The 24912-nt window shown below is 53.2% G+C and overlaps 1 protein-coding gene across 13 annotated transcripts; it reads left to right on the top strand.

Moving 5' to 3' along the window:
* The first annotated feature begins 858 nt into the window (after window positions 1–858).
* On the top strand, window positions 859–24309 carry FAM118A (family with sequence similarity 118 member A). Of its 13 annotated transcripts, none has more exons than XM_081059492.1 (11): window positions 859–1123; window positions 9950–10108; window positions 10506–10561; window positions 11333–11585; window positions 13311–13532; window positions 15649–15777; window positions 17241–17526; window positions 18703–18849; window positions 19157–19189; window positions 19953–20030; window positions 23152–24309. In XM_081059492.1, the coding sequence occupies exons 3-11, from the start codon at window positions 10515–10517 to the stop codon at window positions 23169–23171; spliced, it is 1215 nt and encodes a 404-aa protein (XP_080915618.1). In that variant the 5' UTR covers window positions 859–1123; window positions 9950–10108; window positions 10506–10514; the 3' UTR covers window positions 23172–24309. The 13 variants fall into 13 exon arrangements, with proteins under 13 accessions (XP_080915618.1, XP_080915610.1, XP_080915611.1 ...); XM_081059485.1 differs by having other exon boundaries at window positions 900–1123; window positions 11330–11585; XM_081059494.1 differs by having other exon boundaries at window positions 923–1123; window positions 13344–13532.
* The last annotated feature ends 603 nt before the right edge of the window (window positions 24310–24912 follow it).

Raw genomic sequence — 24912 nt, 5'->3', positions numbered from 1 at the left:
TGGCTTTTGATCCAATTGGATCTTGTTCAGGGAAGGGAAGGACTTCCAGTGGCAGAGAAAGGGAGGAGTCCCCAGAATAATAAGATCAATGGGGAACCCTAACCCAGCTGCGTGCCCCTGTGCCAGGCTCATCCACGGTCGGTACCCACGATCTCACTGAGCCCTCTCACCTCCCCAGGAGGCGGGCACGTGGAGCCTGGGCACAGACGGGCCGGAGGTCACAGGGTGTCAGGGATCCGAGCCCGAGCCCATCCCCGTTACGAGCCTCGGAGGAAGAGCGCTTCTCCATCGCGTTCCCAGCCCCGTGCTAGCTTTGGGGGATTCAGGAGTGGACCTCACGGACTCCCACGGGAAGGGAGACGGAGAATAACAAGAGTACGTCCTTCAGAGACTAAAACGAACCCCGAAAGAAAAGAACTCGGGGGCTGGGGCAGGGGACGGCACCGCCAGTCGGTCGGGGTCTTCGGCAAGCTGGGCGAGTCTGGGGACCTGACAGCAGCCCGCTCCGGGCTCAGCTGGGGTCGGAGTGAAGCCGGGTCTGGGTGCGGTGCAGGGGTGCTGCCGAGCGGCGCTTCCGACCGCGCGCCCGCCCAGTCCCGGCAAAGTGCGCCGCCCCCACTTTGCAGAAGAGCCACCCGAAGCCGCGCGGCGACAGTGCGGCCGACGGAGCGCGCGCAGCCTCCGCTCACCGCACCCCAACGGCGCGGGAGATTCCGAGTGGGCGGGGCCTGGCGGGAGGGCGGGGCCTTTCGGGGGCGGGGCCTGGCGGGAGGGCGGGGCGGAGCCTCGGGCTGTCCTCGGGGCCCGGCTCCGCCCTCCTCCCAACGGCTTCCGCGGAGCCGTTGGTCTCGGGGCGGAACCTTCGCGCGTCCAGCGCGGGCGCGCGGGGGAACGCATTGCGGCGGCGCCGCGGGCCGCTACCGTGGGAGTCGCGGCCGAGGGCGGCGTGGCGTCCGCTCCGGCTCCCGCCGGGTTGCGCGCGCAGCCCCCTCCCCAGCCCGCCCCCCGCCCGGCCCCGCCCAGCGCGCGCGGCCGCCGGGCGCCGTGGGAGACTCGGTGGCCCGCTGAGCAGGAGGCGGCTCCGGGTGCGCGAGCTCCGACCGTCGGCCCCGCTGCGCCGCAGGTGAGAGGCGGGTCCAGACGCCCGGGGTCCCGGGCTTAGAGCCCCGAGGACCCGAGACCCTTAGGGTCCGCCCCGGCCGCTTCAGGACCCGTGGTCCGCGGCACTCGCGGGACCCCGGCCGCCTCGGGGACCCCGACACGCCCCGCTCCCCAAGACCCCCGCCCCTCCCCCCGGGAACCCCAGTCCCCGGGGCCCCTCGGGGTTCGCCCCGGCCCCCGGCCCTGCCGCCGCCAGGACGGTCACCCCGACACCGTCGGGCTGGCCCCGCTCGGAGGTGCCGCAGGACCCCCCCGAGGCGCCTTCCGGGCCCCCGGCCGTCCCCGACGTCGCCAGCCCCGCGTGCCGTCCTCCCCAGGCGTCCCGAGCCCGGCCGCCGTCCCCACCGCATCCCGGCTTCTCCCCGCCCGCTCTGCCTCCTCGCGCAGCTTCAGCCCGTTTGCCTCCCTCTCCGCGCTGGTCTCGCCTGGTTCCTCACCCGCGAGTCCGTGAACCCGTGACGCGCCCGTGAAAGTCCTCCCGGGCTTTGAGTTCTTGATGAGAATATAAAAGGAGGACAGGCATCTCATGGGTCACCTGTAACCAAGCGGGGCTGTGATCCCCGCGCCGCCCCATTTGCACCTGTGTTTACCGTGGCGCTGCGGCCAAAGCAGGGACAGTGGTTAACTTTTAATGCCTTTTGGTGAGACTCCCACGGCCCACGGAAGAGTCTAGAGAGCATATCTGATGTGGAGGGAGGGAAAACTAGGTAAGTGAGGGACTCGGGGCAACTCAGGATGCTTTGAGGTTGTCTCCTCGCAGGTTTTTCACTCGCGGAGCTCACGTTGTTCTGCAAGCCTGACGGTTTGCAGGAATTGGCACTGGAGCCAGAGACGACCCAGTTCCTGCTCTCCTGCCTCTTTGCAGGGGGCAGGCAGGCAAGTAGGTCGTTTTTATAAGGTGATGAGTGTAGTGACCTGAACTCAGCTGGGGTGGGGGTCTGGTTCTCAGGAAGGGGTGTTAAGGAGGGCTTCTTGGAGGGGAGGGAAAGTGCCGGGTAACAGGTGAGCTGATTCTTGAAGGTTGGGGTTGAAGAGAAGGTTGCCAGGGCCATTCCAGGCGAAGAGGACAGATGTGAAAAGGCAGAGGCGGGCCTCACAGCACACCAGATTGTGGAAACCCGCAAGCCTGGCTACAGCATAGGTTCATCCTGGGGATGGTTGGAGCCCTAGTGGCTCCCGTAATGGGAAAGATTCTCAGGGTGGTGTCAGAGGGACTCGTAAGTGGGGAGAACAAGCTCTGTTCCCGAGGCCCACCAGGCCCTGGGCCCTTTCTTGAATTACTGCTTCTGCCCACCGTTGCCCTGAGTTCGTGGTGATGCCACTCAGCTGAAGGGAGAAAGGAGGTGGTCAGTGGAGAGGCCAGAATGGCAGAAACTGGGAAGCTTGGCGGAGTGCAGGGTTTGAGGTGGGGAGTGGCGGGAAGGGGGTGGCGAGGGGGGTCAGGACCAAAGCAGGAAGAACTTCTGAAGCCCTGTAGAGGATTTGGCACTCATGGGGGCCATGGAAGGGTGTACGGAGGGGAGGGACGTAGTTTCTGTGTTTTTGAACAATCACTGACTGGTGCAGAGAATTATTGGAGGAAGCAAGACCACGTGAGAGATGGCAGTGACCTGGACCAAAGTGGTGGCAGTGGGGGCTTGACTCCTTAAGCATGCCTAAGCTTCTTAAAGTCTAGACCCAAAAGATGTCTGCAGCACTTTCCGGTCAAGCCTACCGTTTTCTGCCTGGGGACTGACATTAGGACCCTTTTAGTTCCTATAGGTGAAGGTTTGTCCCTTCGCCCATAGCCAGGTGCGACTTCATCAGGGTGACTGTATGTCTGTGTGTCAACATCCAGGACTGGGGCAGGAGGAAGTGGAACAAGATCTTGGGAGCTTTGGAAGCTGGGCTTGGGGGTCCCCAGATGATGGAAAGCCCTTGAGGGAGAGACAAGTTCAGATCTGGCTGTCCGAAATGTCACTCTGGAGACAGCGTGGGGTTATAGAAGGGCTGAAACTGGAAGCAGGGTGGCTCGCGGCAGTCAGGCAACTTGTGAGGACTCTACGGCAGCGGAGAGCGTGTGGGTTAGAGAGCGACGTAGGAGGAGAACTCGCCAGGACTTCTGCTGAGGTCTGGACATGGGTCAGGGAGAGGGAGACTCCAGGGCAGCCCTGACAGCAGGGCTTCGGTGATGATGAAATGTCCTGTCTTGTGCTCTCCGGTACATGCTCCACACATGGCCACCGAGCGTTGAAAATGTGACTAGTGTGACTGAGGAACTGAATTTTGGAATTATTTAATCACGTACAAAGGGTTTAGTGGGAAGCACACCGTTCTAGGCTTTGTTCTTGTTTTTTTTAAGTCATTGCCCTTCAATCTAGTTGTGGAGGGCACAGCTCAGCTCCAAGTCCAGTTGCCGTTTTCGATCTTTAGTTGCAGGGGGCGCAGCCCACCATCCCATGCGGGGATTGAACGGCAACCTTGTGGTTGTTAGCTCACGCTCTAACCCACTGAGCCATCCCATCCGGCTGCCCCTCTGGAAGCTCAGCGGCAGCTCATTGTCCTCAGTCTAGTTGCAGGGACCGCAGCTCACTGGCCCATGTGGGAATCGAACCGGCAGCCCTGTTGTTCAGAGGTCGCGCTCTAACCACCTGAGCCATCCGGCCAACCCTAGACTTTGTTCTTTTGCTCGTCATCCCTTTCAATGTTTGCAGCAACCCTATGAGGTGTAAGATATGGTTCCTTTTCTACAGGTAAAGGAAACAGGCTCAGAGGGTAACTTGTCCCCATCTGAAGTAGTACGAGTACCCAGTTGTTTAGCTGCGACAGCTGAACTCTGTCCACTAGATCCTCCTACTTCCTTCCCCCAAGGAGCCTGAGGCGTCTCCAGGACGGCAGCATGAAGTCCTGGAGTGGTGGCTTTGTTCCCTGTGTGATAAATCGGCAAAGACCAAAGGGAAAACTGTCCTGAGCTTGTTGTTTTGCCCCAGGCTTCCCCCCCCCCCCCCTTCTGTCTTCCGAATGGCGGCTATTCTCTTAGGGTTTTTGGAGAATAAATGTGAGAAGGCAGGTGAAGCTGCAGATCAGCCAAACTGTGTGGCTTGTTATTTGTATAGATTAAGTTTTACCAGAACGGGGGTTAAAGATTTGGTGGTAAAGAGGTAGAAATGAGTGCCTTAGGCGAAGTTTCGGAGTCACAGAGGACCAGGTAGTGTCCAGGATGAGGGCACGGTGAGGAGACGGGAACCCCCCAACTCCTTGGGAGACCTCGACCAAGTCACTGCCTCCGAGTCCCAATCTTGACTTCTGTAAACTTAGGGTATTTGGTATCACCATAACCTGTAAGATCTCTCCAGCTCCTAAAATTCTGTAATTGTAAGTTTAATTGGAGGTTTACTTTCCAGAACATCTCTTATTGCCCTTGGGGTGGATACATGCAGGGGGTTCAATATGCCTTTGGTGTGTTTTACCATCATTGGCTTATTGTTAAATAACGCATCTATATGACTTATGCAACGTTGTCGCAGCTGGTGGACAAACTGTAAAGCAGTTCACGCGTTAGCTGTTGGCAGGGCTCCTAGTAAAATGTCAAGTATATTTGTTTGCCATTCTGAGCTGCACTAATGTTAGGAGAAAATGTGAAAGACTGTATTTACCATGGCGGTTGGCCTCATAAAAGGGTTTAATGTCATCCTCGGCCAGGAGAGCGGTAATAATAACAATGGTGGCCACTTTACAGGGTTATTGAGAGGATTAAATGAGATCATGCATGTAAAGTGCTCTTACTGTCTCTTGACTCTGATAAGGGTACAAAAAGGGTCAGTAATTAATGTTTTTTAACTAAACCATGACCTTTTACATTTTTTATTCATGGTGGGTTTTGTTATATTCTTGCTTTGAGCATTTATGCCCACGCAACTCTGTTTGGAGGCATTAGTTTTAAGAAGCAAACGAAGACATTTTGATCATGACAAAATAAGCATTTTTCCCATCATAATTCATTTGGACTGAATAAAAGTGATCTGGTAAGTAACGTGTTCAAATGAAGGTTTTGTATTTTCTGTGAATGGAAGCAAACCATTCATTCCAGGGATCCCTCACTGGTGATTAAGTTTTACGAGACCTGTGGTTAAATTAATTGGTGGTCTGGGTGGCCGCCCTGGAAAACAGTGTCGAATTGGAAGCCTCTTGCTGGGCGTGAGAAGCCGGCTGCTGGGGTGATTTATAGTAATAGGTAAACTTTTACAGTTGATGAAGTACCTTCAGATATTCTGTTCACTCAAGTCTTCTCAGTAATCCAGCGACGTGGGTAGTGGAATTCCCATTTGACAGATTTTGAAACTGAGATTCAGAGAGACCTCATGGCTGGAGAAGTGGTGGTGTTTCCTGTGTTTTCTCCACAGTAGCCCCCATGTTGCTTGCTGCTTTGGATGGAGTTGTTGTGGTTTCAGGTAAGCCTCTCTTGCAGTTCTGGAAGCTTACTTTTTGTCCATTTGTGTCTTGTTTCCAGCTCAGGTGAACCTAGTCATGCCAATCAATCTCGCTGGAAATATAACAACCGGATCGCAGGTGATTCATTTGTAGTCAGAAGGATGATTGTCAGATATACTTGAAAAGTTGCTCTTATTGCCCAACGATTACGGTTTCCGTGGCCCCCTCCCAAGTCTTCCCGGGGAACGGGACTGCGGTGAAAAGGGCAGTTTGTGAGAATCAGTGATGGAGGGGATGGTGTCAGCGACCTGCGTGTGTCTGTCAGTGAGCTTTAATGGCCTCACGCGCTCCTCCACCAGGTGCTGAGGGGCGATGCTGCTGGCAGGTGCCCACTCTGGCTCCCAGGCTTCCAGACCGGCCTGGTGTAGTCCGAAGACCCTTGATGGGTGTGGCCCTCCCTTAGGGACTTTTTGTCACCACACTGGTGACATGAGTAGCGCATGTTGCCTGTCTCCGGAGCAGCACATTTATGCACCAGTTCTTAGGGTGGGTTACCTGGGTAACAAGCACAGTGGCCCTGGTACCACTGGTAGTAACAGCCTGCTGAGTCGCCCGCCTTTACACGAAGCGCCCTTCGTCCTCACAGGGACCTGTGGCTTTTTCCACACATTCTGGGGACGTCTTACCTCATCACTCTGAGGCTCACCGAAAGGGGAGTTAAAAGCCAGCCTGTGGAACTTTGGTGAGCTTTTCTGTGACAACGACTCCCCGCTGTGTCCGAGGGGTGTACCCTGAGCGTGTGTCCTGCTTGCCCTGTTCATGGGGGTGCCCGCTCATCTCCCTGCTCTTCATGCGCGCGAAACCCCCATGAGGGTTTATAGAAAGAAATCAGGAGGTTTTCTAAGGATGTTTCTGAGGATCCGACAGACTTGCAACTTCTAGTTCACGGTTGTGGTTGTCCAGTGAAAGTGTAGTTTGTAGTGGAAAGTGGTTATAGGTTTTTTTGTTACGGTAATTTAATAATTACTGTTCTTGACATTTTCTCCCTCCCCCTCAAACCGTGATGAACGCTTTCACTCATTGACCCATTTTTTCCCTGGTGACACGTTTGTCGTCTTTCCCGGCCCTCTGAGCTTCATGGCCGTGTAGAGCAGTGGTGCTCAGGAGGGTTTCCGATGGCCGAGCGCCACTTCTGTAGCTCAGTGCCTGCTGCAGCAGGGCTTGCCAGTCTCGCTGGGGCCGCTCATGCAGCCGTGGTCAGCTGGTGGCTTGGCTGGCCCTGAACAGTCAGTCCCAGGGAGCCTGTCACGTGGGGATGATGCTGGTTGTCCGCTCGTGGGCCTCGCTCTCCACTGTGGCTGTCACCCTCCCAGGAGGCTAGACCCGGCTTTACAAGGCAGAGTTCTAAGAGGGCCGGCTCCAGTGTCCACGCACTTACCAAACTCTCGCTTGCTTCTTGGTATCTCATTGGCCAAAGAAGTCACATGACCAAGCCTACTGCCAGTGGGTGAGGGGACTGTCCGGGTTGTGGTTACAGGAGGCGTGATGCTGGGGGGAGGGCATTCACAGGCCAGGCCAGTGGGGTGAGGGAGTCGGGGGGCTTTGTTTTGCCAGCTGTGAATGACACGGTCGGTGTTTGTAGTTGATTCTCTTGCAAGGGGCTCAGTTTGATGAGCATTTATTTAGTGCTGGATGCTGGGGATCAAAGGATTCTGGCCACTCTGAAGCTAGACCGTTAAATACTCATGATCTGAAATTGTAAGCAGAAAACATTCTCTTAAGACTTTAATTCATGGCTTTAGATAAACAAGGACAGGAAGTGCTCATCCAACTCTGTGTTGGGGCCTGATTTTGCTTTCAGAAAAGGCTGATAGGCCCTTGAGAAAAAAATGGGTTGTTACGATGACTTGGCTTTGGGCCTGCAAACTGTGGTGACGACATGATCACCAAGGAAACCAAAAGATGCAGCTTCTAAAAGGTCTGTGAAGGCTTTTCTTACTGTTGTCTGGAATCTGATTGGCTTAGAAGAATGGAGTTGGGGACGGGAGCCCAGCGCTGGAATAAGGAGCGATTTGGGTACTTTTCTAAGCTCCTGTGGGATTGGGCTCTGCTGGGTGTGCTGCTGAAGGAACAGGGAATGAGGTTGTATCTTTAAACATGTAGTGTTGTAATGCGCTGTAAATGACCAAACATGGGCAGCTATGCAGCTCGTCGTCGTTCCAGACTTAGCTGTGTTGAGTGTTCATATAATTGGGTGCTTCCCATGTTGGCTGCTTGGAGCCCTAAAGGAACACGGCAGGGTTACAGAGCAGCGGCACGTTTGCCTGTGGAGGCTGGAGCCCGTGTGATTCCGTGTGAAATGCTGAGGGGCCGGCTCCAGACCTGCGGCAAGCTGTGACCCGAAGGGGGTCTGAGCTCGTCACACTGCAGCGCAGGCTCTCAGCTGTCACGCGTGTGCCGTGCTTAGAGAGACAACCTGCTCTCTTGGAGAACTTTGGACTCAATTACTGTTAAGTCCAGCCCAGAGAAGTTTACATTGCTCATACTTTTTTGCAAATGTGTAAATGGACTAATTGGGTTTTCAATTTGTAACAATAGCCATGCATATTGGAGAATCAAAAGCAGTTGAACAGTAATTGAAAGAACTAGAGATGAATTTTTAAAGTTCTTTACCATGGAAACAATTTGGGGCATTTCTTGTCTTTGGTTCTAAAATGCTTTTGTGTAGAGAAGGCTGAGATAAAAGACTCCTTTCTTTAGGTGGGAAGGAGTAACTGCTTCAAAGTGATGTGAATTAGTTTACGGGGTAGGGGTGGGGGGCAATTGGATTAGTCCACTGAAAAGCATCTCACGTGAACTTTTCAAATCAAGCACACAATAGAGTATACAGATGGCATATTATGAAGCTGTACACCTGAAATTTGTATACATATAATGTTACTAGCCAATGTTACCCCAATACATTTAATTTTAAAAAGATAACTTTTCAAATAGAATTAAATAGGAATGACTCTGAGTTCCTGAGGGGTTAAGAAGGGAAGTGTGGGTGGGGTGGGGGGTACGCATTGACAGGTCAGAGCCTGAACTGTACGACGCAGCCGTTTGAACTGCCAGGGCGTCTGTAATATTCTCCAGCTTTCCAAACTTGGTCAGTTCGCAAGAATTCTTATTTTATGGTTGTCAAAACTGAAGATTGGTGCATAGTTGGGTTAGTCATTGAAATCTCAGGGCTGCGCCCAGGGTTGCTTATATAATGGAAAACCACAGTACTTGTTACTTTCTTTAGAAAATATCTTGCAGGTTTAAAAGAAACACAAAATGAGAAGGTTTGACTTTTAATGGCTGTGACTCCTGGGTGGGAAGGGGATGGGTCTGGGGCAAGCATTGGCCCCCGGGCACCACTAGGCCTTGGGCAGGCCACAGGCATCTGTGAGCAGCAGTTTCTTATCACTTGGGGGGAGGGCACAGACATGGTTGGGAGTTTGAGGGAAGCTCTGAGCCTTCTCCCTGGGGTGGGGGTGGGGGATGGGTGCCTAGGGGGTGGGGACCTAGGCACCCACACAAAACTGAAAAAACATTTTCAGGGGCTATACTGAGGATTCCTTTAGTGGTAAAATCTAACGATGCTTAGAAACTGATTAAGCCTTGTTTCCTTACCCCGGAAAATTATGTTTGGTGACCTGATTCTAATTGAGGGGGAAAAAAGATTACACATCTGAAAAGTGCTGGTTAGAATATGGCAAAGCAGGCACTTTTTATTCTGCTGACCACTTCTCTGGAAAGCAGTTTGGCGGTATGTGCCGAAATATTTTACAGTGTTCCTATTCTTTAACTCAGCAATTCTGCCTCTCACAAACCTCTCCTAAATAAGTAATTTCAAAATATGTAAAAAACTTGGTGTACAAAAATGGCTGTCCGAGTGTCACGGTAACGTCCTACATTGGGGACCTAGGGAAACGAGCGGTGCATGTCAGTAAGGTAGAATTCCCTGTATGTAGCAATTGTACTTAGATTTACAAGTCGTTTTCAATACCATATGGGAAATGGTTTTATTCTAATGCATGAAAAAAGTAGGATATGAACAATGGTCACAACTGATTGAAAAATTTAAAGTCAAATGCCTAGAAGGAAATCTATAAACGTTAATAACAGTTATTGCTCATAGGTAGTAGGATTGTGGGCCTTTTAAACTTCATTTTTCTGTATACTTGCCTGTTTGCAGTCAATAGTTCTAGAATTAGGGGGAAATGTGATTCTGGAAAAAATTGTAGACCATGGCGATAATTCGGCAATAGAGACCTAGCTGGTTATGACTCCTGTTTTCTGTAAGTGAAGAAATGACATTTCACTTTGATTATTTCTTTGGACTCGATTTCAGGACGTCCAAGGGGAGGCCTGGACCCTCGGGAGACTTGCTGAGAAGTGTCACGTGCCGCCCGAAATACAGTCCTCAGTGCCGGAGGGAACACACTACCTCCCCTGGAAACCTGGGTTCTGCCTTTCCTTTGTTGTGCATTGGCCGCTTTCTTCCTTTGTGGTGAGTCCTTTGTGTTCACGTCCACGGGACGCGCTCCTGGAATAGTCATAAAGGGGACAGCATGAAAACCCCAGCGTGCAGCCACTGCCCCTTCCCCCATCCCATCCCGTCCTCGGCGCACGCCGGTATCCCTTCATTTCCCATCCAGTGCGGGGCTCCGGAGACTCGGGATCTGAGCCAGCCTGGCCTGGCAAGTCACCCAGAATTAGGACGTGGCTTAGGGGACAGTTTGGATATAGGTGTTTTGTAGGTGACGTGTCTCAGGTATTCCAGTTTAATTTAAGTAGAGCTCACGGACCTTTGACTTCAATTCCAGCCTCACCTCGCCTTCGGGATACTAATAAAATGACGTTCCTCTGGGAACTAGGAGGCGCTTCTGACTAGTTTTCCTCCTTAGGGCTCACAGATGGATTCAGTGGAAAAGACACCCAATAGAAGTGAACAAAAATCAAGGTAAGTGAAGCAAACTGCACCTTCGTGAGGTTGGCAGCACCTGTCACCAGTGTCCTTGGACTGAGTCCCTATAGAGGTGCAGGTGAAGTGACAACATGGGGTCAGGAGGGCATCTCGGGCCGTGTAAACACCTTTGCTTCAACCTAAGAAACCTTCCAGAAGGCAGTTCCTTTTCTGCCCCGGAGTGACCACAGCCTGGCCTCCTAACCGAGCACCCCGTGATCAGAGGGCCAGGTCGGAGACGAGGAATGCCGTGCTCCGCGGAAAGGATCCTCCACTGGACCGCCGGCTGGTTACAAAGTGGTGGAAGATACGGGGCACTCACCCTGGAATGCACTGGGGCTGATACGTGGCCGAAAAGCAGCTTTTCGCCAGGAATTTTATCTGTCATGGCAAGCAGGCATCTGTTTGTCATCACGGTTGTTTACAAGCTCTTGGCAGTCTCAGAGGAATTAAAATTGCTTTCTGTTCAGTAACATATGTCACTTAAATGTGCGCTGAACACCCTGGGGGACTCAAGAGGAATAAAACACCACCGTTCCCAAGTCCTTTATGGACTAAGGATAGAATATGTCAGATAATCATACAACCAAGAATAACACAGAGGCTCATCTTCCAGCAGCGTGGAGTTGGAGGAAGTGTGTGTGTGTCCAGCACAGGTTGGACTCGACCGGACCCTTCCCAGGTCACCCCGGCCTGCGCTGTGTTTCTTGTGAAGTTGCTATTCTTCCAAGTTGACTTTCACTTTGTCCCTCCCTTGTTTTTAAGTAGAAAGTTTTTAAAAAGCCTCATCCGGAAGCAGCCACAGGAGCTGCTGCTGGTCATCGGGACTGGCGTCAGTGCGGCCGTGGCCCCGGGCATCCCTGCCCTCTGCTCGTGGAGGAGCTGCATCGAGGCTGTCCTGGAGGCCGCCGAGCAGCTGGAGGTGCTCCACCCGGGGGACGTGGCCGAGTTCCGCAGGAAAGTGACGAAGGACCGGGACCTGTTGGTCGTGGCCCACGACCTGATCCGGAAGATGTCTCCTGTAAGTCTTTCTCAGCCAAGTCCTTCAGGTTTTGCTCGTGACCGGTTCTGGGCCGGGCTGGGCCTCTATGACTGATGTTTACGTGTCTGCGAGCCTGACGAGCCAGAAATCTTTTTTTCTAAACTTTAAAAATGTTATTTAAGTGTGTTTTTCCAGGACCCATCAGCTCCAAGTCAAGTAATTGTTTCAATCTAGTTGTGGAGGGCGCAGCTCACAGTGGCCCCTGTGGGGAATCGAACCAGCAACCTTGTTGTTAAGAGCATTGCGCTTTAACCGACTGAGCTAACCGGCCGCCCCAGCCAGAAACCTTGAGGTCCGTCAGGATTCATCCCTTTTAAACAGTGATGCCAGGGACAGAGTGGGGCTCCTAAAATAGCCCCCGTCAAATGGAGCCCGAGGATGTGATTGCGTCAGGGCTGTGATCACGCTGCCTGGGGGTCCCGCCTTCGGATTTCGTATTCATTTCGTGAAGGGTCACCTTTAGGCGTGTTTAGGGTCCGAGCTGGCCAGCCACCTCTCTTCAGATGACCGGTGGCGCCTAAGGACACGTTCAGGTGGGAGAAGTTACAGCTTCTTTGTCTGCAGATGGAAATGACCTGGTAGACAGGAAGAGAGACCGCGAGTGGGGTTGGCCCCGTATCGGCACGTGGCCAGGCCGGCGTGGCACAGGCCGGCGCAGCGTACAGGTGCCAGCACTGGGAAACCAGACGTTTCTTCTCGTTATTCTTGTACTCATTGAAGAAGCACAGCCTTGTCTGAGGGACAGATGGGGACGACAGGTTGGGGGGATTAACACAGGAGGAAACACGAAAACGTGTGCAGAGTCATCAGGGAGGTGAGAGCTTGGTCTGCTGGACAGACTCGGCGCCTTTGGCTCCACGTGATCACATTTCTGATCCTCACGTAATAAATCTGGGGAGGCAGCCCCCAGGTTTAGGTGGCTGGACCGTGTTGGGGACCCGGCTCCTGTTCTGCTGCCCTGCCATGTCACCAGGCAGCTTCCAGCTCATGTCTAGTTAGTGCCCAACTCCAGACGCCAAACCTCCTTCGAACCCTTTGACTCTCGGCAGTGTGTGGCACTGTCTTACCTGCTGTAGGTGCCGTTAAGACACCCCATTTCCTAGACCAGCAACGGGGGGAAACCAGCACTTAGCAGCTTTCACAGGGAAAGCTGAAGCCTTTACCTCGGTGTCCAAGGCCCCACGTGAGCTGGTTCGGGTCACGTCTCTGATCTCACCTGACACAGCCCCTCCCGCTCCTGCCACCAAGACCCCTCGCTCATCGTTGGGCCCACCTGTGCTGTTACCTCAGTGCCCTTGCACTTGCACTTCCCTTTGCTTGGGCCTCTCACTCCCTCAGCTCTCTGCTCAAATACCCCTCCCCAAAGAGGCCCCTTCCCTGTGCCCTCTGACCCACCCACCCTTTGTCCCCAGCAGTACCTGCCCCCTTTCTCTGCTTTCCTTTCCCCAAAGAGTTTGTCTCTGTCGATCTGTACATTATCTGTGTTCCTCCTAGAGCTTCAACTGCGAGGCCAGGGGTGCCCTCCTTCTCTCCTCCCTCTGTCCCTCCCTCCTGCTCCCGTCTCCCTCCCTCCCTTCCTCCGTCTCTCCGTCTCTCCGTCCTTCGCTCCCTCCCCCGTCTCTAGCACCCAGATACTACATGGCTAGGTGCTCAGTACTTGTTGACAGATGATGTTTTGGTAACTCCCGGCCCACCTTTCCATAGCGGACAGGCGACACCAAGCCCAACTTCTTCCAGGACTGCCTGATGGAGATTTTCGACAACCTGGAGCTACACATCCAGAACCCGCTGGTGCTGCAATCCATCCTGAGCCTGATGGAAAGGGGCACGATGGTCCTGACCACCAACTACGACAACCTGCTGGAGCTCTTTGGGCAGCAACAGAACAAGCCCATGGAGTCCCTGGATTTGAAGGACAAGACTAAGGTGGGCGTGGGGTCTGTGCGTGTGCGTGCGGGGGAGGGAGGAAAGGCAGGTGTGCTCGCCATTCCCCTGCCCTTCCGTGGGTGTGGGAAGAGCTTGGTCTTGAGGGTGCTGTCAGTCCTGTGTGGGGGGTGGCGGGGGAGAGAGGCCCCTGCAGCCTGAGACCCCTCAGGCCTCCTCTGCTTCAGGGTTGGCGGGGAGGACGCCCTGCACTTCCCACGACCCCAGCCTGCTGCTCCTGTCCTCGTGTGCGTCCTGCCCCGCTGACCTGCAAGTGCTTCCCACCTGCATGTGGTCATGGTAGGAAACGTGGGTAATAAAGAAAATAGCGAGGAAGGCGAAATCACCCCCAGTCCTGTCCTGTGAACACTGGCTATTTCTTTGGTTTTAACCACTTGGGATTGCAGTACGTGTAAAGTTATTACCCTGATAGTGTCCCTTAATATTTTACTCTGAGCATTTTCCTATCATTAAGCTGTTTTTAAGGCAATATAAGTGTAAGTCTAAAGTGTAATTGTTAGCCTTCTGCTCTATTATTAGCATGTTTTCACTATTACAAATCAGGCAACAGTGAAAATCCTTACACTGCTGTATGTCTGTTTATTTCTTTAGGATGAATTCCTAGAAGAGTTTCAGGGTCAAAGGGTATGAATATTTTAAAGACAGATGATATAAATTACCAAACTGTTCTCCAGAAGGATTCCCAGTTTGTACCCCCACTAGCGGTGTTTGGGGGTACAGGCACACCTCGCTTTATGGTGCTTCGCAGGTCTTGCGTTTTTTATTAGGTTGGTGCAAAAGTAATTGCGGTTTAAAAGGTGAAAAACAATTGCAAAAACCGCAATTACTTTTGCCCCAACCTAATACAAATTGAAGCAAGACCCTCACAGCAAAAAGGTTACGACTCGCTTTCTTGCCCTCCTCACCTCATTCCGTTCCTCTGGAACCAAACCCAGTAGCTCCGAGGGGTGCCTGCGTCCGTTTCCGATGTGGTGCCAACACGTGATGTTACTAAAAAGCAAAACAAGATACAGCTCACCTGTAGGACAGGTGGAATTTTACATTTTTATTTCTCTCACTACTAAGGTTGAACAGTTCCATTTCACTGACCGTATTTCTTGTATGACGGGTCTGTGTCGCTTGTAATTTGCTTAAAGCTGTGCTGTTACTGCGAACCAGTCCTGCTGCCTGCGTTGTCTGCTTGACGTCCTGAGGGCAGGTCCTAGCCCCGCTCTACACACAACCTGCAGCCTGTCGAGGTGACGTCCCGTTCAGGACCGGATGGGGACAGGGCTTGGCTTGTGCCCCAAGAACTTCCCTTTACCAGCCTTTCTCCAGAGCTCGGCGAAGAAAGCGCGGTGGGCGGCCATGTGCCCATGGGCTGCTGGGCACAGGCCGTCTGCCCTGCGCAGAGTGGCGCTGGCGCTGTGCTGGCACGGTCCCTGTGCTGGAGTCACACCGTCTCTGGGTAGAACCTGTGCGACATGTTCGAGCAGTGTGGTCCCATTTGTGAGGCTCGTTCACGATGTAAATAGTGTCTCTGGAAACTCGGCAGATGGCACGTGGCAGAAGTGCCAGCCGCTCACCTGCCTGTTTTGTGCGGGTAGAGCTGCTGGTGTTGGTCTGTCTGATGATGCCAGGCTGCCCCCGAGGAGGGAGCCGCTGGCATGAGGATGAAATGGAACAGACGCAAAGAGTGTCTTCCGCAGGACCTTTGCTCTGAAGCGTGAACTGAAATCAGTTTAGGGTTCTTTGGTCAATTATTTTTTCCATCTATGTTTTCCTGTGTGGAAACACTGTATACGTAGCAGTAATGAATGACAGTATGACGTGTAACTTGAAGTGAAGGGCCTCATAGTTGCTTCTGGAAACCTCAGATGTTAGAGGTATTTTCTAACGACTGTGGCGTCTTCAAAGAAGTCCTTTTCATGAGCTCTGACAGGAGTCGCTAGTGCCAACCGCTGACTTACTCTCAGGTTTTCAAGGATAATTGTAGAGGGCAAATCTCTCTTAGTCTTTCCAAGGCAGGTAGGGGAACCATGAACCCAGTCTGGACATTTTCCCTTGCATCTGTTTCCCGTAACACCAGGTGTCTTTCTTGTCTGGGCTTGGTTGACAGGTCCTTCAGTGGGCACGAGGCCACATGAGATACGGCGTCCTTCATATTCACGGCTTGTACACAGACCCCTGTGGGCTGGTGTTGGACCCATCGGGATATAAAGATGTCACTCAGGACGCGGAAGTAATGGTACGGCCCTGTCACTAGTCATACGTGGACCCTTGGGACTGTGTGGTGGCCACGAGCACGTGGCAGTAGCCTCCCTGCGTCCCTGCCCCAGGGGCCACACAGATGCCGGCGCTGGGCTGTGCCCGTCTCCACTGTGTGTCCAGGGCCTGGCACTGGGTCTGGCACGTCGCACAGATGCTCAGTAGACGTGGTCGCGGGTCCTGTTAAAGCATCAGTCCTACCTGACTCTGTCCACGCCCCCAGCCACTCAGTGGCTCTCGCTCAGGGTTACAGCTGAATTTTGTCAGCATGGCTGACAGGCCCGCAAGGTCTGTGGTGGTTTCTCTGGCCTCTCCACTCTCCTCCTCGCCTTTTCTGTGTTCACTCCTGTCTGAAACTCCTTTCTCTACTTAGCACACTCTTTAGCTTTCAAAATCTACTTTTGTACTTCCAGGACTTTTCCAAGTCATGTTGTTGCCCTTTCAATCTTAGTTGCGGGGGCGCAGCCCACCGTCCCTTGTGGGAGTTGAGCCAGCAACCTTGTGGTTGAGAGGACGCTCTCCAACCAACTGAGCCATCTGGCCACCCTCAAAATCTACTTTTAAAATGTCATTCTCTGTGCGGCTTTCTCGGGGTCCTAGGCAGAGGGCAGCTGTAAACTCCTTTCTGTAGCGGTGTCTTCCCCGAGTCCCTGGCAAGCTCAGGGCCGCCCCGGGCCTGTGGGGCGCGGCCGGGGGGCGGGGGAGGCCCCGGGATGACTGGGGAGGCGTGCAGCTGCACCAGGAAGTGGCCTGGCTTGTGAGAAACGCGGGAGCTGGCACTGACCCTCTGCGATAGGTCTGAATTGCTGTTTCTCCCCGCTCGCCTGAGTGACCCCATGTAATCTTTGCCCCCCTCCCCCCATCTGTGCCCTCTCCCTCGGGTCACTGTCACTGGTCCCTCTTCAGCCCTGCTGCCCTGTCTCCCCAAAACCCTGTTCTCCTTACACCAGTCCCCCCACCCCCCACCCCCTAGAAGTTCCCATCTATGATCCATTGAGACCAATGTTAATTCCAGGACGTGGCGTGTGCTGTTCTGAACTGAACAATTTCATGTCCTTATTTAATGTTTAAAATTGCACACGTTCTAGGAGAGTTGAGTGACCGACAGGACTAGTGGGTGGGGCAGTGGGCCCCCTTCTTTGGTTCGTTGACACTGGACATTAGCGCGGGGCCTGGGCCGGTCCCCTGGCTTGGACAGGAAGAGTCTCCGTGGTGCCGAGGCGCCATCAGCTGAGCTCGGGCCTTCGCACCGCGCTTCCTAGATGGGCTGAGCACCTGCGCGGGCGCCCCCTTCCCGACTGTCCCTCGCGCGGGGTGGCTCCCGGGATAGGCCTGTCAGGCAGCGGCGGTGCGAACCGCAGATGTGTCGCTTTGTGGTTTGTCACGGAGCTGGCACTCTGACATGGAGCACTCCGACGAGCAGCCCTGTTGGTTTTCTCACAGGAAGCTCTCCAGAACCTGTACCGCACCAAGTCCTTTCTGTTTGTGGGCTGTGGAGAGACGCTCCGTGATCAGATATTCCAGGCCCTGTTCCTCTACTCGGTGCCCAACAAGGTGGACTTGGAGCATTACATGGTTGTGCTTAAGGAGAGCGAGGACCATTTCTTCAAGCAGCAGGCGGACATGCTGCTGCACGGCATCAAGGTCGTGTCCTACGGGGACTGTTTCGACGACTTTCCGGGATACGTGCAGGACCTTGCCACTCAGATCTGCAAACAGCAGAGCCCAGGTACAGACAGATGTCGTCTTCGCTCTTCAGTCTATAAAACCGGGCGCTTCTTCCCGGCCCCCCACCTTTTTCCTGAGATGTAATGTATGGACCACAACATAGAATTGAGATCTTCCTTACATACCGTTAAATTCCCCCGTCTTCCAGCTATTGTCTAAAAATGTCTCTGTACTTTAAAAATAGAAGACTGCGGTAGCTGGTGTGATAGTAACAGTCTGGAAATAGGACTTGGGAGCTGAGCCGTGTGTGCAGTTGTGCGCACTTACTCCTGTTTCGGATGACGGCCGCGCTTCAAGTTACCTGAACCAAGAAAGAGAACTCAGCCGCTCCCTCAGCAGTGATGCTGACCGCCTGGAAAATGCAGACATTTCATACCTTTAGCCTGTCACTGCATTTTAAAAGTTAAAACTGCAGAGGCACAAAAATGGTCTTAGGAAGACTTCTTTTTCCAAACCACATCTTTGAGTGTTCTTTGAGTGCAGCCCCCCCTTTTAAGTAATTCTCCTAGGCCCTTCCCCAGGGGAAGTGTTCATCTGCCAGGAATGACCAAGATAACTGAGCAGTTCTCAAGTGGGTCGTCTTGACCTTGAGTTTGGTGTCATAAAACATGGATGACGGCGAGCTTGGAAAAGTCTGTATTGACTGTCATTCAGTTGTAACAGGAAACCAGACACTCACCCACGCTGTGGAATTGGGTTAGCCGCAGAGTCAGCCGGCTGGATGTGCCCAGCTGTGAACTTGAAGCCTAGAGAATGCTAAGGTCGTGGGTAACCGAACGCAGCGATGGGCCAGCACCGTAGTTTTTCCCGCTAGTCCTTTTCCGACTTGCTAATCATTAGCACAATGGAGCGATTTAAGCTGCATTTCCATGCACAGAAGTGTAGTAAGGGCAGTCGTCAGTTTCTAAGAGGAGAAGGCAACTGACGCGTGCTGTGTCACATACACACTGCTCTGAGCAGCGCGACAGCCTTGCCCTTTCTCCATTTGCAGTCACAGTACCCACTGCTGCTTTTGGAGCTGATGCGACAAGCGGCGGCTGACTCACTCACCCAGTTAGTGCTGGGGCTGGGGCCTGGGCTGGCAGCAGAGCGCAGCGGGCCGTTGCGCGCCCCCACCAGGCCTGTGTGCAGCCCCTCTGCCCCTAACCACCCCCTCTCTTGCCTCCACACGCACAAGTACCCGGAGGACCAGGACCCCATGTAAACCCGCGTGAGCTCGGGCTCCTGGAGCGTGCCGCTGAGCGCCTTCCCGGCCCCGCCGAGGCCCCTTTTCCAGACCTTGGCAGCTGCCAGGGGCCTGAGAGATCTTTGGGACTTGTCATCAGTGAGTGTGTCCTTAAGGACATTTGTACTTACATTGGTGAGGCGCCTCTCCTGGCCGGAGAGGGTGGCATCTGGCAACGACAGACCTGATGGTGACAGCGGGGACCACGCCGGGCTCCCTGTGTGCCAGGCCGGCTCGGGCTTGCCCGTGGCCCTGGAGGTGGAGAGGAGGGCACTAACCAGCCCTCGCTCCCACAGTGCTGGAGCCGGCATTCCAGCGGGCAGTGGCCTCGCCACCGTCTCCACCGCCGGCCGGAGGGGAGGGTGCGTGAAGTCGGGGGTCCTGACTGTTTTCCTTTCTTTCCCAGACGCGGATCAAGTGGACAGCACCACGTCGCTGGGTAAGGCAGACCTTGGTTTTTATCAGCCTGTGTCGGGCCCGCTCAACCCGTTCTCTTCCTGCCCTCCTTGTAAAATCCTAAAGGCTCCTCACAGTAAGTCCTTAGCCGGCGGTAGAACAGCTCCCCCAGGGGTAGTCGCTGCCGCGGGGAATGGCCTGGAAGCGCTCTCCGTGGAAGCTCCGTGTAGTCAGACGGGGGCCTGGGGAGAAGTCCCCCCTACCGCCAGGCGGCCCAGAAATCAGGACAGATTTGTGTGTGTTATAGCATCTGGTCAGGACATGGTGACTGTGACCATCCTTCAGAAAGTTGAATTGCAAAGGTCCTGAGCGTCCATATCCGTTTCTGTTGATCACGTGTGTGAAATGGGAACATTCTGCCTGCTGGCCAGTTCTGCCCGTTTCTGAATTCACACGCTGTGCCTAAGTTCCGCAGCCAGCGGTGTCCCCCCTGGCGTGACCTTGGCACCAGCTTTCTCCGCGCGGTCAGCCCATTGGTCAGAGCCCGGTTCCCCGTTGGCTCCGTGGACCCAGTTTAGGAATGACAAACTGTGGGGCGCAGCAACTTCCATTCTACCTCATTTCCATGGGAAAGGATACACTAACTATAGTTGCCTCCTCACTTAAATGTGACCTGAGCCCTGCTTTTCTTTTGAGAAAAGCATTAGCTCTGTAGACGTCCTCTGTGGTCAGATCCGGTGTGTACACTGCTCCGTGGACTGAGGGTTCTAGAAGAGATGAGCCCTGACTAAGTCTTCATCTTTCAGGTAATGCATGTCAGGACTGCGCAAAGAGGAAGCGAGAAGAGAATGGAGTTGAAGTTGCGAAGAAGCTCAGACAGCCAGGTACCCGTCTAGGGCTCTTCCCTCGTGGGGATGGCGGCAGGTCTGCCCGGTGTGTGGGCGGGACGGTCATGGTGCTTTGTTTGCCTGCCTTGGCTCTTGGTGGGAGGCGTGGTGTGCACATCATGCCAACTGCCCAGAGGTACCCGCTTCTGGAACTTTCTGTGTAAGTTAACGCATTATTGAAAAGAAATACACAAAGCACACAGGTTGTAGGGCGGCCAGTGAGTTTTCTCAGAGTGAATACACCCACCCACGCGATCACGTCCGGTTGAAGACACAGAACACTGTCGGGGGCCCACCCCCACTTTTCAGTCATTCCCCTTATCCTGACTTACGTCACCTTAGTCTCCAGAGAAAACCACTTTAAATCATTTTTTGTTGCCTCTATGACTGAATGAGACTTATTTAAACCATTTAGTTAGAATCTCTGTGGACTCGAGCGTGAGCCCTGTCACTCACTGTCCCCTCCCTGCTCCTCCCCGGTTTGGACAGTGTAGTATTCCTAGTTCTTTAAACAGTGTACTTATTCCCATTACTCTGACTTCCCAGTGCGCAGATTGGGCTGTGATGGGCCCCTGCCCGCCTCCCTCCCCTTCCTCATCTTATGTCCCTGAGCCTGCCATCTTGCCACTGCCCATGTTGAGCTTCATGGTTACCGGACTGAAAGGAAATTAGCCTCTGTGTGTCTATAGGTTGACTGTAAAAGTAGGAGAACAAAACCATTTATTTGATTAAAACAATGTAAATATCTTTCCCGGTTAGCGTACTGTGTGTCGTGTTCATGGGCCCGGGGTCCCAGTTTCTGGGCCAGTTTCAGGTCATGTTCTCACTGTCAAGGTCAAATGTGCTCTTTTCCTCACATTCCGCTAATTATGCTCCCCTTTTGATTGTTGCATATTGGTGTTACTTGTGCTTTTTATGTTTTGAGGAGTTTCTAGATTCTTTTTGCCTGTTGTCCAAAACATAGTTTCACAGTATTTTCACTGTGTGCATTCCCTCCGCCACACTGCCCTCCTTTCCCGAGACATCTGCTGTTCTGCTTCCTGCTTGTCACCCTAGGACGGGATGCCCCTTCCTTGCTCTCCTACATTACTGCCAGGTCTCCCTTCTTCCCCCAGCCCCCCGCCCCCATTCTGCTGGGCCGCCCTCAGGTCGTTCCCACAGTCCAGCTCCCCCGGGACTGGTGTGCCTGCAGGTGTCTTTGCAGGGTCCTCATACTCTGCAGTGGTGATTCCTCCCAGAACTCCAGTGGCTTAAGCATTCAGGTTTCCTGTCGAAGAGGGTCCAATGTCAGCCCCGAACTCAGCGGTTTGTGGGTGACCCATTGCTTTCCTTTCTGGAAGCTTTTAGGGTCTTCCTTTTCCTTGATTAGAAATCTCATGAGGATGTATTTAGGTACATTCTTTTTATATACGTTGCTCCATTTTTCTTTTCCATCACTCTAGTTCTGGAATAATCTATGGTTTCCTCAATTATACCTGTCTTCGCTGTTCCCTCTTCCTTGAATTCACAGCAGTTGGGATCTCCTGATTGATTTCTAGTCTCTACTGTTTTCTCTGATGTCTTAATTTTCATTTTGTCCTCATTTTTTCAAAAACTTTCTAGGAGATTCCCACAATGATATTCAAGCCTTTGGGTGAAGTGCTTATTTTGACAATGTCATTGTTAATTTCTAGGAGCTCCTGTTTTCTGAGTTATTCTTTCTCACGGCATCAGTTATTTTATGACTGTGATATGTTTTCACATCCTGGAGAAACCAGAGGCCTTTCTGGGTACCTGACTCCATTCCTGAAAACACTGGTCTGGAGGATTTTCAGATAGCAGTCTCCTTTTTATTACTTTATAAGAAAAGCTCAGTAAAATACTCTTCAACACTTATCTAAGAATCCACCAAGAATTTCGGAGCTTGGAAGCCTTTAACATGAGTGACCTATTTAACATTTAAATTCCCCAGTAGCTATGTTTGAGCAGAACTCTGATACATTTTCCTTCTACACCACAAGGAACATGTACTGAATGCAAATAACCTTGATCAAATAAAATGAACAAGGCAATTTAAACAACAGCTGCTTGCAGCGTGAGTGGTGGCCTGAGTTGGGACTGGTGGCAGGAGGCAACAGAGGCGGCTGTGGCCTCGTGCTCCCCTGTAGGGACCGTGCACTCGGAGCCTCTTGGGAGGACGGCTCAGCTCCGAGGGCAGCGGACTCTGCAACCTCTCCCCTAGATGCTACACGACTTCAGTGCACATCCTCAGAGGGAGGTTTCCACGGTGATAGCGTTTTGGATAAAATTCTTTGAGGAGCAGATATGTGGATTGTGAATTCAGCCAGTAGGGACCTCTGTAACTAAATCGAAACGGAACCAGACTGGTGTTCTTGGAGTGGTTTCCTCAGGCCACTAGCGTCTTCCCTGCCCCTTGTTTTCCTCACATCTGGGGTCTGGGGCCCCTCGGTGCCTGAGATGCCTAGAAAGGCAGGCCCGGGGGACTTCTCGGTGCCGCAGCAGCTGTGAATAGGGAGCTTTTGTCCCCCGCTGGTGGCAGGGCTTACTGCCCAGTGGACTTGCTGTGGCACAATGGGCAAGCCGGCCCTGGGCTCCCCGGGGTCCCCTTCGATGCCAGCGCCCAACCAGCCCGCTTCTCCCCAGGCAGACAAAGCCCTCTGGTCTGTTTCTCACAGAAAGCTTGTCCTGCCCTGTGTGGGGGCGAGACCAGGGCTCATCTTGGTGCTGCCAGCCAGCTGGCCCCGCCCACTGGAGCTGGGGACTGTGGCGGGCTCCCCTGTGCATGCACCCCGACCTTCGTCCTCGGCACGTCAGCAGGCTCCCGTTACATGTGCTGGAACTGCCCCCCACTCCACTAAGGGGGGAGAGCACCCACATCTGTGGGCTGAGATTGCCACAGGTCTTTGCAGACCTGGAGTCATAATTGACCTGTCCCCTGATGGTATTTAGGACTCACAAAGCCATTTCTGGACTGCGGCTACTAGTTCCATTATGGAGGCTTTTTCCTAGCCATTCCGCGCAAGGAACTATGAAAGGTTCTGAAATAGGAATCCTGTCGCGGAGACTCCCTCAAGCTAAACCTTAACGTTTTGGCATTCTCTTCTTTTTGTTTGAACAGAGGATGCTGGAGGGTCCTGAAATCTTTAAAAGCAGCCTTCTGTAACCAGTGCCGTGCCCCAACGATGACGAGTGTTCGGAGAACCCACTCGGACCTCTCACCTGTAAACCGCCGTGTACCCCAAAAGAGCCATGTGGGGATGTGGCCCTCAGGCTAGGGGAGAGTCCACTGTGTGACTTTCACCGCTCGGGAGTGAAGCGCACACACTGCAGGTAGCCTTCGTGAGCACTGGTGACAACTACCTCAGGGACCAAATCGGAGGCGGGACGCCCGGTGTCCTGGCTCCCTTGTGACACACCCTCTGCCAGGGTGGTTTTTCCTAATAAAAGGGGGAGAGTGAAGACTGTCCAAGCAACAGTAGTTGCCAAAGGGAAAATAAGAAATTAGACTCCTAAATTTGTAATTTTTACGTGGAAATACGTTACTATAGAGAACCTTTTCAAGTATGTCTGTTACGTTGGTAAACAGTAAAGGAGGCGTGGAACGCGAGGCGCTGACTGCTCGTGAGCGGTCGGTCCGTGTTTCAGAAGAATGGCCGGATCCCGGGGCGCCTGTGGAATCACACTTGGTACCTGCAGCTCCAGAGAATGGCAGGTCTAGCAGGGAAAGTCACGAAGAACCAGGGGCCTTTTCAGGACTGCCGTTCCGGGTGTGCAAGTCCGTCTCGGGGCTGGTGGCTGACAGATGACCGGTGGGCACAGACCGGTTTCTAAGCTTTAGTTAGGAGTGGAAGTTCCAAGCTTCGCGAGTCTGTTCGAGGCGCGGGTCCAGCCTTGGCCCTCCTCTCCTTACCCTCTCCCTGGCCTGTGACGGGGCCTGCAGTGAGGCAGGTAGACCTCGGGAGGGCGGCGCCCATCACGCTTTCCGGGGTACGCTCGGCGGTGTGAGGCTTGCTGTGACATGACAGAGGCCCTGCCCCGTTTCCCTTTAGGAGGCTGCCTACTTTTACATGACCTTCCTTGCCAAGCACTAGGACACACCCCACTGATGGCACTGGAGCTCCCACAAGGACAGAGAAGTTCAGAACAGGAGACAGGTTGGGGTGTGTGGGGAGGGATAAGCGGGGGGCCTGCTCAAGACCTTTTTCTTTTTGAAGCATGGGGAACAAATCTGGTACTGTGGTCATCAATAAAATTTTAACTTCAGTTCTGTGTGCTCAGCTTTTCTGTGCCTCAGCTTTTTCTTGTTAATGACAAGGCACGGTGTCATTTACTTAGTGACACTATAGAGTTGCTTCTCAGTTGTGAAGTCAAGTAAGCGATTGCTTGAATGTTTAGTTTTGAAAAAGCAAATTATAAGTTGTTTTTTTAAGACACATTTAAAAAGTGCCCTCGGGGATGGATATGTGAATCTGAAAGTTGGCCTGAGGCGTGGGAAATGATACAGAACAGGATATAGAACTGGAAAGCTCCAGACAAGCCCAGGGCCAGACTCCTGGAAGGAGGCCTCCTTTCTGTAGGGAAGGAATCTGGTCCGTTCTGGAATGTTTGTTTGCAAATGCACATTCACTCCAGCTTGACTAGAAAGAAACGATTTGAGCATGCCTCCTCTGCTAATGTGTGGCTTTGTCTGTGAGAATACACCAGGTGTGTGGGGGGCTGGGGACAAAGTCTGCTGTTCCTGCTTCAGCGACAGTGTTTCTTACATTTTTAAGTGGTTACATTTTAAATAGTTAGGCCGGTGGCTCCATACCGGCTGCCTCACTGTTAGAGAAGGTGCTGTGCCGGCGGAAAGTGGTGGACTGCACCCTGCGGAGCAGAG

This window comes from Rhinolophus hipposideros (genome assembly GCF_964194185.1).
Source record: "Rhinolophus hipposideros genome assembly, chromosome: 9".
Lineage (NCBI taxonomy): Eukaryota > Metazoa > Chordata > Mammalia > Chiroptera > Rhinolophidae > Rhinolophus > Rhinolophus hipposideros.
Note: the sequence above shows the minus strand (reverse complement) of the source record. Positions and strands in the feature narration are given on the sequence as shown.

Coding starts and splice junctions, on each gene's coding strand:
- FAM118A (XM_081059483.1), top strand. CDS start 11,052: ATGTGCGCTGAACACCCTGGGGGACTCAAGAGGAATAAAACACCACCG. Junction 11,586..13,310: donor TGATCCGGAAGATGTCTCCT/GTAAGTCTTTCT, acceptor ACCTTTCCATAG/CGGACAGGCGACACCAAGCC. Junction 18,850..19,156: donor ATCTTTGGGACTTGTCATCA/GTGAGTGTGTCC, acceptor TTTCTTTCCCAG/ACGCGGATCAAGTGGACAGC.